Raw genomic sequence first — 12,198 nt, 5'->3', positions numbered from 1 at the left:
TGTTGCCCCGGCTGGTCTCGAACAAATCCTGACCTCTAGTGATTTTCCCTCCTTGGTCTCCCAAAGTGCTGGGATTATAGGTATGAGCCACTGCACCTGGCCTTCTATTAGGTTTTTGAAAATAATCTTTGTAGGTTAAGGATATTACCTCCTTTTAGAAGTTGTTCCACATATTAAATCTAAATGATCCACCCGCCTTAGCCTCCCAAAGTGCTGGGACTACAGTCGTGAACCACCATGCCCAGCCTGCCTTTTAAGTTTTTATTTCAAATATTAATGGTTTTCACTTTTACATGCTCTGATTTGTTCTTTAAATTAATTTCTTGCTCATTATTTATAATTTCTTCATTCTTTTCACCCTTTTCTTTTATTTATCTGAATATATATGCCTTATAACTCAGGTATCTGGAGTCTTTACAGGTCAATTTCTGCTGAATCTTCCTCCTGGTATCTTTATTATCACATGTTTTGTGATTTGTGTATGTATGAGAGCTGTCCATTTTTCTTGGAATTTATATTTTGGAATTTTCTGAGGGCTAGGTTTCTTCATGGAGAATTTTCTTCTGCCAGGCTCCTGGAGATACCCCCAGTTTGGTAGTACTTTAAATTTTTTGCTTGAAGCTTTTTAGATCTTTAGGTGATATGAATTTGGTGGCAAAGTTGAAGGAGAGCGCTTTTGTAATTACAGATTCTGTGGGGGATAATTTTTCCCTAGCTCAGCACCATTTGAACTTGGAACAGTTTGCCTTATGGTCCTGGGATCAAGGTGGAGGTAAAGTGACCAATATAGCAGTGGAGGAAAGAGCTTGTTTATTTCTAGTTCATCCTCACCTGAAGGTTTAACCCTTTTGGATCACAGACTTATGGGGATAACTTCAGGTGAGGATGAACTAGAAATAAATAAGCTTTCCCTAATTTGAACAGTCTGGGATTTGTCTCCTTTCCCCAAAGCCCCAACCATTGAAAATTGAAGTTCATGTTCACCAGGTAGGGCAGATACTCTCAAGGCAAATGCCACTTTCACTTAGTTATTGACCTGATGATTCCATATCGACCTAAAAAATCAGTAATTCCTTTAAAAATGTTTGTTACAGCTTTTCCTATATTTCTACGTCTTTTCAGTGGATCAGGGTACCTAATATATCATACTGCTGAAGAAAAAAATCTGCCACACCATTATAAACAATGGGTATTTTCAACTATTTTAAAAGGTTATTTTACAAAAGGGAAAGGTTAGTGGAAAATAATTTGTGTTTTGAAAAATTGAGAATTTTTTTTATTATACTTTAAGTTCTGGGGTACATGGCAGATCTTGCAGGATTGTTACATAAGTATACACATACCAGGGTGATTTGCTGCCTCCATCCCCCCCATCACCTGCATTAGGTATTTCTCCCAGTGTTATCCCTCCCCAGTCTCCCCATCCCCTGCTGTCCCACCCCAGCCCCTCACCCCTCAACAGACCCCAGTGCATGATATTCCCTTCCCTATGTCTGTGTGTTCTCATTGTTCAGCACCCACCTATGAGTGAGAACATGCGGTGTTTGGTTTTTTGTTCTTGTGTTAGTTTACTGAGAATGATGGTTTCCAGATTTATTCATGTCCCTGCAAAGGACATGAACTCATCCTTTTTGAGGCTGCATAGTATTCCATGGTGTATATGTGCCACATTTTCTTTGTCTAGTCTATCATTGATGGGCATTTGGGTTGGTTCCAGGTCTTTGCTATTGTAGACAGTGCCGCAGTGAACATATGTGTGCAAGTGTCTTTATAATAGAATGATTTATAATCCTTTGGGTATATTACCCAGTAATGGGATTGCTGGGTCAAATGGTATTTCTCATTCTAGATCCTTGAGGAATTGCCACACTGTCTTCCACAATGGTTGAACTAATTTACACTCCCACTAACAGTGTAAAAGCATTCCTATTTCTTTGCATCCTCTCCAGCATCTGTTGTCTCCAGCTTTTTAATGATCACCATTCTAACTGGCGTGAGATGGTATCTCAATGTTGTTTTGATTTGCATTTCTCTAATGACCAGTGATGATGAGCATTTTTTCATATGTTTGTTGGTCACTTAAGTGTCTTCTTTTGAAAAGTGTCTGTTTATATCCTTCGCCCACTTTTTGATGGGGTTGTTTTTTACTTGAAAATTTGTTTTAGTTCCTTGTAGATTCTGGATATTAGCCCTTTGTCGGATGGGTAGATTGCAAAAATTTTTTCCCATTCTCTTGGTTGCTGGTTCACTCTAATGCTTCTTTCTTTTGCTGTGCAGAAGCTCTTAAGTTTAATTAGATCCCATTTGTCTATTTTGGCTTTTGTTGCCATTGCTTTTGGTATTTTAGTCATGAAGTCCTTGCCTATGCCTATGTCCTGAATGGTATTGCCTAGGTTTTCTACTAGGGTTTTTATGGTGTTAGGTCTTTTATTATTATTTTCTTTATTTTTATTAATTAATTTATTATTTTTTATAGAGACAGGGTCTCACCATGTTGCCCACGCTGTTCTTGAACTCCTGACCTCAGGTGATCCGCCTCCCTCAGCCTCCCAAAGTTCTGGGATTACAGGCATGAGCCATCACACCTCGCCTATAGTGTTAGGTCTTATGTTTAAATCTTTAATCCATCTGGAGTTAATTTTTGTATAAGATGTAAGGGGGGTCCAGTTTCAGCTTTCTGCACATGGCTAGCCAGTTTTCCCAACACCATCTATTAAATAGGGAATCCTTTCCATATTGCTTGTTTTTGTCAGGTTTATCAAATATCAGATGGTTGTAGATGTGTGGTGTTACTTCTGAAGCCTCTTTTCTGTTCCATTGGTCTATATCCCTGTTTTGGTACCAGTACCATGCTGTTTTGATTACTGTAGCCTTGTAGTATAGTTTGAAGTCAGGTAGTGTGATGCCTCCAGCTTTGTTCTTTTTGCTTAGGATTGTCTTGGCTGTGTGGGCTCTTTTTTGGTTCCATAATAAAGGGTATTCAGTTAGGAAAAGAGGAAGTCAAATTGTCTCTATTTGCAGATGACATGATTGTATATTTAGAAGACCCCATCGTCTCAGCCCAAAATCTCAAGATGATAAGCAACTTCAGCAAAGTCTCAGGATACAAAATCAATGTGCAAAAATCACAAGCATTCCTATACACCAATAACAAAGAGCCAAATCATGAGCGAACTCCCATTCAGAACTGCCACAGAAAGAATAAAATACCTAGGAATACAACTAACAAAGGATGCAAAGGACCTCTTCAAGGAAAACTACAAACCACTGCTCAAGGAAATGAGAGGGCACAAACAGATGGAAAAACATTTCATGCTCATAGTTACAAAGAATCAGTATCGTGAAAATGGCCATACTGCCCAAAGCAATTTATAGATTCAGTGCTATCCCCATCAAGCTACCATTGACCTTTGTCACAGAACTGGAAAAATTGAGAAATTTATTGAAGAGCTCTGGGAAGGTGTATTCTAAAAGTTTTTGCCACTTACAAAGAGAATCATAAGAAATACTGAAGTAGCAACAAAAGAAATCTTCAGGGGATCCTGCTTTGTCCTTTGACCTTAACAGGTGATGTCAGAATATTTGATATTTGTCAGGACCCCACCTCAGCAGGGGGCCACCAGGAACCATGAAGATGAAGCACCCACTTTCTCTGTGACTCTGGGGACCTTGAGGCTAATAATGATGATGCAAAGCCAAGATCATCAGGTCTAGAGGGCCATAGTTACAGGGTGAAACAGTCTCACCAGGCTTCGGGTGAGAAACCTGTACTGGGAGGCCTGGATCAGTTGAAGTTTGGACGAGAGTCAATAAGAACATTCTAGACACGTGGTTTCAGTGCATAGAACCAAGAAGAGTTTTTAGAAAACCACCTGAGAGTAATTTATTCTAGGACAATACCCATCCAGGTCAAATACTAACAGTCACAAATGTCCAAAGTGTCTAGTGTCATTATTATTCATTGTCTTCACTGACATGCCAGGGCATTCATGTGTCTGTCATAATAACCCTGATCATATCATGGGATGGATGGTTGGAAAATTTCCTCTCAGTAGGGGAATGTTTCACAAATGCCTCAGCAGAGTGAACATCCATAAGTTGCATATTGCTAAGTTCTGAAGACTAAGACATGAAGACCTTGGCCTCAGAGTACTTTAGGATATTGCACTGTTTTTTTTCTTTGCATTGAAAGTTCTTTAACATTTTCCTATGAATTAAAAATAACTAGAAGTTTATCATTCTATCATCAGTCTCTACTATTAAAATTTAGATTCTCTTTATGTCCACAAAAATTTGGGGCTTTGGCAAATGGAGGAATTGGATAGAATTTTTTTCTGGTCATTATAAGAGTGTTTCATTTACAATTTAATTGGATAATCTAATTAACGACCATTTTCTCACAAGTCATATTTTATTTAAGGTAAACCAGATGAAATGTCTACTGCCTGAAAGTATTTTCCAAGTAGATGAACTCCTGTACCGTCTCGATTTTTTTGTAGAAGTATGCAGAAGGTACTTGTGGAAAATGACTGTGGTAAGTATAACATGTTTAAATGGGTAAATTGATAATCAATGAGTTAATAACAGGCATTTTTTGTCCTCTGCAAAATTGCACAATAGAGATAGCAGGGCTTATGGGAAATGTTAAGACTCCTCAAAATCTATGCAATTTTGTAGTCAGAGTTCCAGCAGAAAAGTAGTTGACACCTTGGGGGATGACTGTGGGAGTATGAGAAATGCACAAAAATGAAAGGGTTGAAATCTATCTACACTGTAATTAGAGAAGGACTAGTGGAACTCTGATACCCTTAAAGTGGCTATGGAAGGCAGTGAGACTCATCAGGAGCCAAGAGCCAAGACCCTGTGGGAAGTTTGTCTTGGGCATAAGCACTCCTTTATTTTCTGAAAATACAGTTGAAGGGCTCCCGCTGCCAAGGTAGCAGCTGATCTGAAATCTTTTCCTTTCTCTGAAGGTGAAGGTTATAATTCTCCTTCTAGCACATCAACTCTTTCCCAGCAAAACTCATGTATGAGCTAACCAGCTACCCATTTACATCATTTCCCATTTACCAAATGCAACCACATAGCAGAATTCTAATTCACATAGCAGAAACTCAGGTTTCTGCAGAACAGACTTTGGGAAAGCATCTGAAGTTTATAATTGCTAAATTAAATGGGCACTGAACATTCTGTTTGTATACCTTTCATTGATACTTATAAAATACATTTTCTACTAAAACTATGGACTGGTAATTTGGACTGCTTTCACTGGCAGTACTGAGACCTTAAGCCATTAGGGGTGTAAGGCTATAAGGTAAAGTGTAAGGTTTCTCTGTCCTTTAACTCATCAGAAATATTGTCATTTCCATTTTTAGGATACTTTAGAAAATGTAGGATGCTGTGTCATATTCAGTCACTTTCCATTTATCTTTAATAATCTGTCAAAAATTAAACTACTACGTACAGACACACTTGTAAAAATACAGGTATGTATGCCTATTTGTTTGTCTTCATTAGCATAAATCACATGCTAAGTGCCTTCTTAATCATGCAGTATTTTGGGGGTGATAAGAGAGCCACCCACCAGTGAAACCAATGGTTCTGGCATTCAAAGAGCTTACACTCTAATGAAGAAAGCAAGGCAGAGTGTCATAATTTGGATCATCTTTATCTTGAGGCAAATTAGGGCCTTGGTAGCAAGGGATGGAGCTTGGACAACTGGCCCAGTTGTTGGGTTTTTACCTGAAGTTGACAGTGGCAGCCTGTAGTATTCTGGGTAATATTCAAAGAGGTATAATAAACTTGGGCTTGATTAGGAGTAGCACCAATATATAAGGAGGCTCAATCTAATGAAAAGATACAGTAGCAGGAATAGAGGTGGCAGAGGATTCCTGAAATTACTTATACTACTGAAGTAGTAAAATTAGGCAACTGAAAATTCCCAAGGAATTGTATCAGATAATCCCTGTGTCATTGCATTTCTATAAGGTTTAAATGTCTTAATATTGGTAAAGCATTTAAAACTGCCTCACACAAAATACCCAAAGGGTTGGGTATTATTATCACTTTTACATATGCAGTCATGTGTTATATGTTTGTGTAATATGAAGATATATGTCCTTAAAAGAGATAGTTTATATAATGCATTTACCATAATAAAAATGGGAAATTGATTTATGAGTTCTGAGTATGACTGTAATGAAATATTTAACAAAGGGAAATCAAAGAAAAAAGATATAAGAACTTGGTTTTCCTTCAACTCTTATAACCTATTCTCTCCTGATTTTATAACAAGGTTCCAGAGATAATTTCATAGAAGTAAATATTTAACTACTCCTTTTTCTGCTAAGAGCCATAGACTTTAATGACCTAAAAATTGCCATTTGGTTTCAGAATGAACATTATATCTGTCTGTCCCTCCCTCTCCACCCCCCCCCACAACGCTGTCTCTGTTTGATAAACTTCATAGGTAAATTTTCCCTTAAAATCTCTTGTCTTGGTTTTTTTCCCTGGAATAAGCTTTTTGGAGAGGTCTCTCATAGCTGGATTTTTCCTGCAGACTATTTGCTTTCTAAACATCTGAACTTCTCTTCTGAATGAGAGCATCATGTTGCAGTGCAGTGTTTCAGTGGATACCAATAAATCTCTTAGCCTGTTAATGATAAGTAGCTTTGGTGTCTTAAGCATTAGTAATTGTGTGTATACAAGAAAGTGGTCTGATAAAACCTCCAGTTGGTAACTTACTTCCTCATCCAGATTGGCTCCACAAAGGCTTTGGTTCTTTAGGCCTCTTGTTTTCTCTGCTCACTGAGACTGAATTTTATCATTTATCTTTAGTGGTGAATATAAGGTTCTTTTCATAAATGTAACCTGTACTTATAAGCAGAACCAGTTTATTCTGCTTTACCAATTTGTACTTAGGGCCAATGGTAAAATGAAGTGTAATATTTCTCTTTTCTTAGGGTAAAAAACATAAAGCTTATTTTAGGTGGGCAGCAGTTGAGGAAGAAAGAGAATCTGAATTTGCTTTGCTGCCCACGTTTGATCTAACAGTCAGAAGGAATCACTTGATTGAGGATGTTTTGAATCAGCTAAGTCAATTTGAGAATGAAGACCTGAGGAAAGAGTTATGGGTAAAGTATAATTCTTACTTAATATTTTTGCTACTGAGAAAAGAAAAACAAAAGAATGTAACAAAGGGTTTCATAGAGAGGAAGTTATCTTCCTTTGCCACAGATGAAGTTTATTTTGGGGTTCCTCTAATTCCCTGGTTACCTTTGAGTTTTGGGTGGTAGCTGTGGGCACTCACTCAGTATGTTTGGGCTAAGGAGCAGCAAACAAATTGGTTGTTCTCCCCCCACCCTGCTCAGGTAGATAGTTCAGTGTTGGCCATAAGAGGTCAAGTCCGTTCTGAGGTCTGGCCTAGCCTGGCTAGCACCAAACTTGAAGGGTTTTAGCAAGATGGGGTTAGCATAGAGAATTAAGGGGTTGTTTCTGTTCTTATGCAGTAACCTAACTTGGGCCAGACATAGTGGCTCACACCTGTAATCTCAGCACTTTGGGAGGCTAAAACGGGTGGATCACCTGAGGTCAGGAATTCAAGACCAGCCTGGTCAACATGATGACTCCCTATCTCTACTAAAAATACAAAAATTAGCCATGTATGGTGGCGAACGCCTGTAATCCCATCTACTCAGGAGGCTGAGACATTGAGAATCACTTGAACCCAGGAAGCAGAGGTTGCAGTGAGCTGAGATCAGCCACTGCACTCCAGCCTGGGCGACAGTGAGACTCTGTCTCAAAAAAAAAAAATAACCTAAATTGCTTTGTAGAAGAGAGGACTTTCTCTTTAATTCCTATGGTTATTTTGGGGGGTCTAATTGTAGATTTGACCATGTTTAGAAGCCCCTTAAATGGTTTTTGGTTTAATTACCATATAATTTGCCTTATTAGTAAATATTTGATAACAAATAATAATGACCAGTAGATATTTTGAGTGCTGTCCTTGTGCCAAGAACTGTTGTTAAGTCCTTTATACATATTTGTTTAACCCTTTCAACAACACTATGGGGTAGGTTCTGTTTTTCCCTCACTTTACAGATGGGGAAACTGAGGTACAGAACTATTAGGTAACTTACCCAAGACTAACCCAACTGATAAGCATCAGAGCCAGGATAGGCCCAGCCATCAGATACTAGACTTTCCGCTTATTCAAGACAGATAAAGATTGGCCTGATAATATTTAGTAAATAGAATATTTTTGATTGGAGATCCTAGTTTATCACTTCTACCCAGATTAAAGAAAGATTGACTTTACTAAGTCTCAAGATACTGATTTAAAAGTATATTGCAGCCAGACGCAGTGGCTCATGCCTGTAATCCTAGCACTTGAGGAGGCCGAGGTGGGCAGATCACCTGAGGTCAGGAGTTCAAAACCAACCTAACCAACGTGGTAAAACTCTATCTGTACTAAAAATACAAAGATTAGCTGGGCATGGTGGCAGGCACCTGTAATCCCAGCTACTTGGGAGGCCAAGGCACGAGAATCGCTTGAACTGAGAAGGCAGAGGTTGCAGTGAGTCAAGATTGCACCACTGCACTCCAGCCTGGGCACCAGAGTGAGATTCCGTCTGAAGGAGATGAAATTTTCATTAGAGAACTTGTTATGTGATTCTGTCCTTCACCAGTCAATCAGTCCACTCAGTTATTTGAGTTCCACTTTTATATCATTCATCCAGTTTTTAAATTCAGGTAACACTAAGTGAGCATTTACCATTTGCAGGTACTGTGTGAGGCATTTTATATGTATGACTCCTGTAATCTTTCTGCTTATCTTGTGGGAAAACTGAGGCTTTATGAGATCGGGCAGCTTGTCCATAGTAAGAAGAGGGGGAAGGGTTTGACACCTGATCTTTCTACAGAGATTTTAAATATTTCACTATTTCACTGTGAGGAATGTAAGAGGCATGCATCTAAATAAAGAGGCGGATAAGAGGAGCTTTGTGGGGATGGTAGTAGAACATCTGGGTAGAAATGTTGAACAGGACTTTGGAAGTGACTGTCAATCAGGAGAGAAAATGCACTGGATCTGAAGGTTATATACCTACAAGTGGTAACGTTTAAGGAGAAAATGAGCATCCAGGGAAAGAACAGAGAGAATGGACAGTAGTGCCAGAATAGAACTGTCTGCAAGTCTGTTTATAGAAATTAAGCCAGCAGGCAAAAGAAGAGAGAAATACAACTGTAAAGAGTGCTTTATACAAGAAAGCAAGGGAGAAACGTGTGTCAATAAAAAGGCCATGATTAGAAGTGGAAAATGAGTTAACGACATCAAGGAGATAAGATATCCTTGGAGCTTGGGGATTTACAGTTCTTGGTCCTCTTGGAGAGAACCATTTAAGTGGAGAAGTGGGTTTGGAAGTTTGGCATATATCTCTGCTGTTTGGCAAGAGTAGAAGGAGCTGTGTGTCTGTATTGGAGACAATGTGTTGGGTTTTTTTTTCCTTTAAAGAATAAGGGGGACCTTAACATGTTTATAAACAGAAGCGAAGAATTCCAAGAAAAGGCAGGAATGGAGGGGTAACTGAAGGGTTATAATAGCATCCTCTTGGGAGGGATTGGTGTCAGCAGTAGGGATGCAGCCTCCTCAGGAAGCAAATAGTCACTTCAGAAAACACTTATGTGTGCTCTGGTTTTTTGAACATCCTGGTTTTTATGATTTATTTTCTTTGCTTTTTTTTTTTTGAGACAGCCTTACTGTCGCCCAGGCTGAAGTGCAGTGGTGTGACCTCAGCTTATTGCAACCTTCATTTCCCGGTTTCAAGTGATTATCCTGCCTCAGCCTCCCAAGTAGCTGGGATTATAGGTATGCACCACCACACCCAGCTAATTTTTCTATTTTTAGTAGAGATGGGGTTTCACCATGTTGGCCAGACTGGTCATGAACTCCTAATCTCACATAATTTGTCCACCACAGCCTCCCAAAATGCTAGGATTACAAGTGTGAGCCACCACAACCGACAGTTTTTTATGACTTCTTTCTGTTTATTTTCATTATACTTGGATCTGATGACTTTAATTGTGATGACAGTTGAGGTCAATTTAGTGATAAAAACTTTAGGCTCTGGGATTTGACTGACATAGGATTAAATCTAAGCTGTAGACAGGTCAAGGTGGCTCATGCCTTTAATTCCAGCACTTTGGGAGTCTGAGGTGGGCAGATCACTTGAGGTCAGGAGTTAGCAACCTGGCCAACACATTGAAATTCTGTCTCTACTTAAAATACAAAAAAATTATCTGGGCTTGATGGTATACATCTGTAACCCCAGCTACTTGTGAGGCTGAGGCAGCAGGGTCGCTTAAATCCGGGAGGTGGATGTTCCAGGGAGCTGAGATCAGGCCATTGTACTCCAGCCTGGACAACAGAGTGGGACTCTCATCTCAAAAAACAAAACAAACAAACAAAAAAATTAGGTTGTACCATCTAGCTGTTGTATAAACTTAGAAAAGTTATTTAAATTCTCAAGGCCTCATTATCTCACAGAATTAATATAGAGGTTAAATATGATAATGTAAGATACTTACCTCAGTGCCTACCAAATACTTGGATCCACAATTAATGTTAGCTGTTTACTATCATTAAATGAGATCCAAATGCACAGCAGTATGGAGCCTTGGATGTGATGTATTATTTGCTGTGTTTCCTCAGGTTTCATTTAGTGGAGAAATTGGGTATGACCTCGGAGGAGTCAAGACAGAGTTCTTCTACTGTCTGTTTGAAGAAATGACCCAGCCAGAATATGGATTGTTCATGTATCCTGAAGGGGCTTCCTGCATGTGGTTTCCTGTCAAGGTAAGTTCCCTTTTCTTTGCTTAAGGTATTGTGTGACAGAAAAAGTACATTATATACCATAGAAAATTAGATTGTCTAGACTATTTCATGTTAGGAGAGGAGTTATTGATATAATTGTGGAGATAATCTTTAATTCTAATAAGGTGACTATTTTCTTTAAAATGAAATTTTCTTTTCCTAGGTTCCCATATCTGTCCATCCACATAAAACTCAAGCAATGTACTTTTTGATCATTTATGTGATTCAAGGATAAAAAGAAACACTGTCTTTTTTAGATACTCATTCTTCATGTCAGTTCTGTTTTCCCAATGAATTTGAAGACAAAGGCTGTGGAAAGAAATTGTAAAAACTGTTTATAAGTATTACTGAGCCTAATGTGTTTTTATTGCTGGTACACTTTTAGGAACCAAAACTGGCAGGAATTTTTTTTTTAATTATACTTTAAGTTCTGGGGTACATGTGCAGAATGTGCAGGTTTGTTACTTAGGTATACACATGCCATGGTGGTTTGCTGCATCACATTAGGTGTTTCTCTTAATGCTCTTTCTCCCTTAGAGACCCCCACCCCCTGACACACCCCAGTGTGTGATGTTCCCTTACCTGTGTCCATGTGTTCTCATTGTTCAACTCCCACTTATGAGTGAGAACATGAGGTGTTTGGTTTTCTGTTCTTGTGTTAGTTTGCTGAGAATGATGGTTTCCAACTTCATCCATGTCCCTGCAAAGGACGTGAACTCATCCTTTTTGATGGCTGCATAGTATTCTATGGCATATATGTGCCACATTTTCTTTATCCAGTCTATCGTTCGTGGACATGTGGGTTGGTTCCAGGTCTTTGCTATTGTGAACAGTGCCTCAATAAACATATGTGTGCATGTGTCTTTATAATATAATGATTTATATTCCTTTGGGTATATACCCAGTAATGGGATTGCTGGGTCAAATGGCATTTCTAGTTCTAGATCCTTGAGGAATTGCCACACTGTCTTCCACAATGGTTGAACAAATTTACAGTCCCAACAATGTAAAAGCATTCCTGTTTCTCCACATCCTCTCCAGCATCTGTTGTCTCTGACTTTTTAATAATCGCCATTCTAACTGGCATGAGATGATATCTCATTATGGTTTTGATTTGCATTTCTGTAATGACCAGTGATGATGATCTTTTTTTCATATGTTTATTGGCTGCATAAATGTCTCCTTTGGAGAAGTGTCTGTTCATATCCTTTTCCCACTTTCTGATGGGGTGGTTTGTTTTTTTCTTGTAAATTTAATTAAGTTTTTTGTAGATTCTGGATATTAGCCCTTTGTCAGATGGAGAAATTGCAAAAATTCTCTCCCATTCT

General features: G+C 38.7%; 1 protein-coding gene across 1 annotated transcript in view; it reads left to right on the top strand.

Moving 5' to 3' along the window:
- The window catches only part of HERC5 (HECT and RLD domain containing E3 ubiquitin protein ligase 5), a 55,109-nt gene that overhangs the window by 26,224 nt on the left and 16,687 nt on the right, over positions 1-12,198 (top strand). The window contains exons 14-17 of the mRNA XM_002745602.7: positions 4,421-4,534; positions 5,376-5,486; positions 6,963-7,133; positions 10,709-10,852. Coding sequence (XP_002745648.4) covers positions 4,421-4,534; positions 5,376-5,486; positions 6,963-7,133; positions 10,709-10,852 — 540 coding nt within the window. The remainder of the gene's footprint in view (positions 1-4,420; positions 4,535-5,375; positions 5,487-6,962; positions 7,134-10,708; positions 10,853-12,198) is intronic.

The sequence above is a fragment of the Callithrix jacchus genome, chromosome 3, assembly GCF_049354715.1.
Source record: "Callithrix jacchus isolate 240 chromosome 3, calJac240_pri, whole genome shotgun sequence".
NCBI classification, from domain to species: domain Eukaryota; kingdom Metazoa; phylum Chordata; class Mammalia; order Primates; family Cebidae; genus Callithrix; species Callithrix jacchus.
This window is presented reverse-complemented; position numbering and strand designations above follow the sequence as displayed.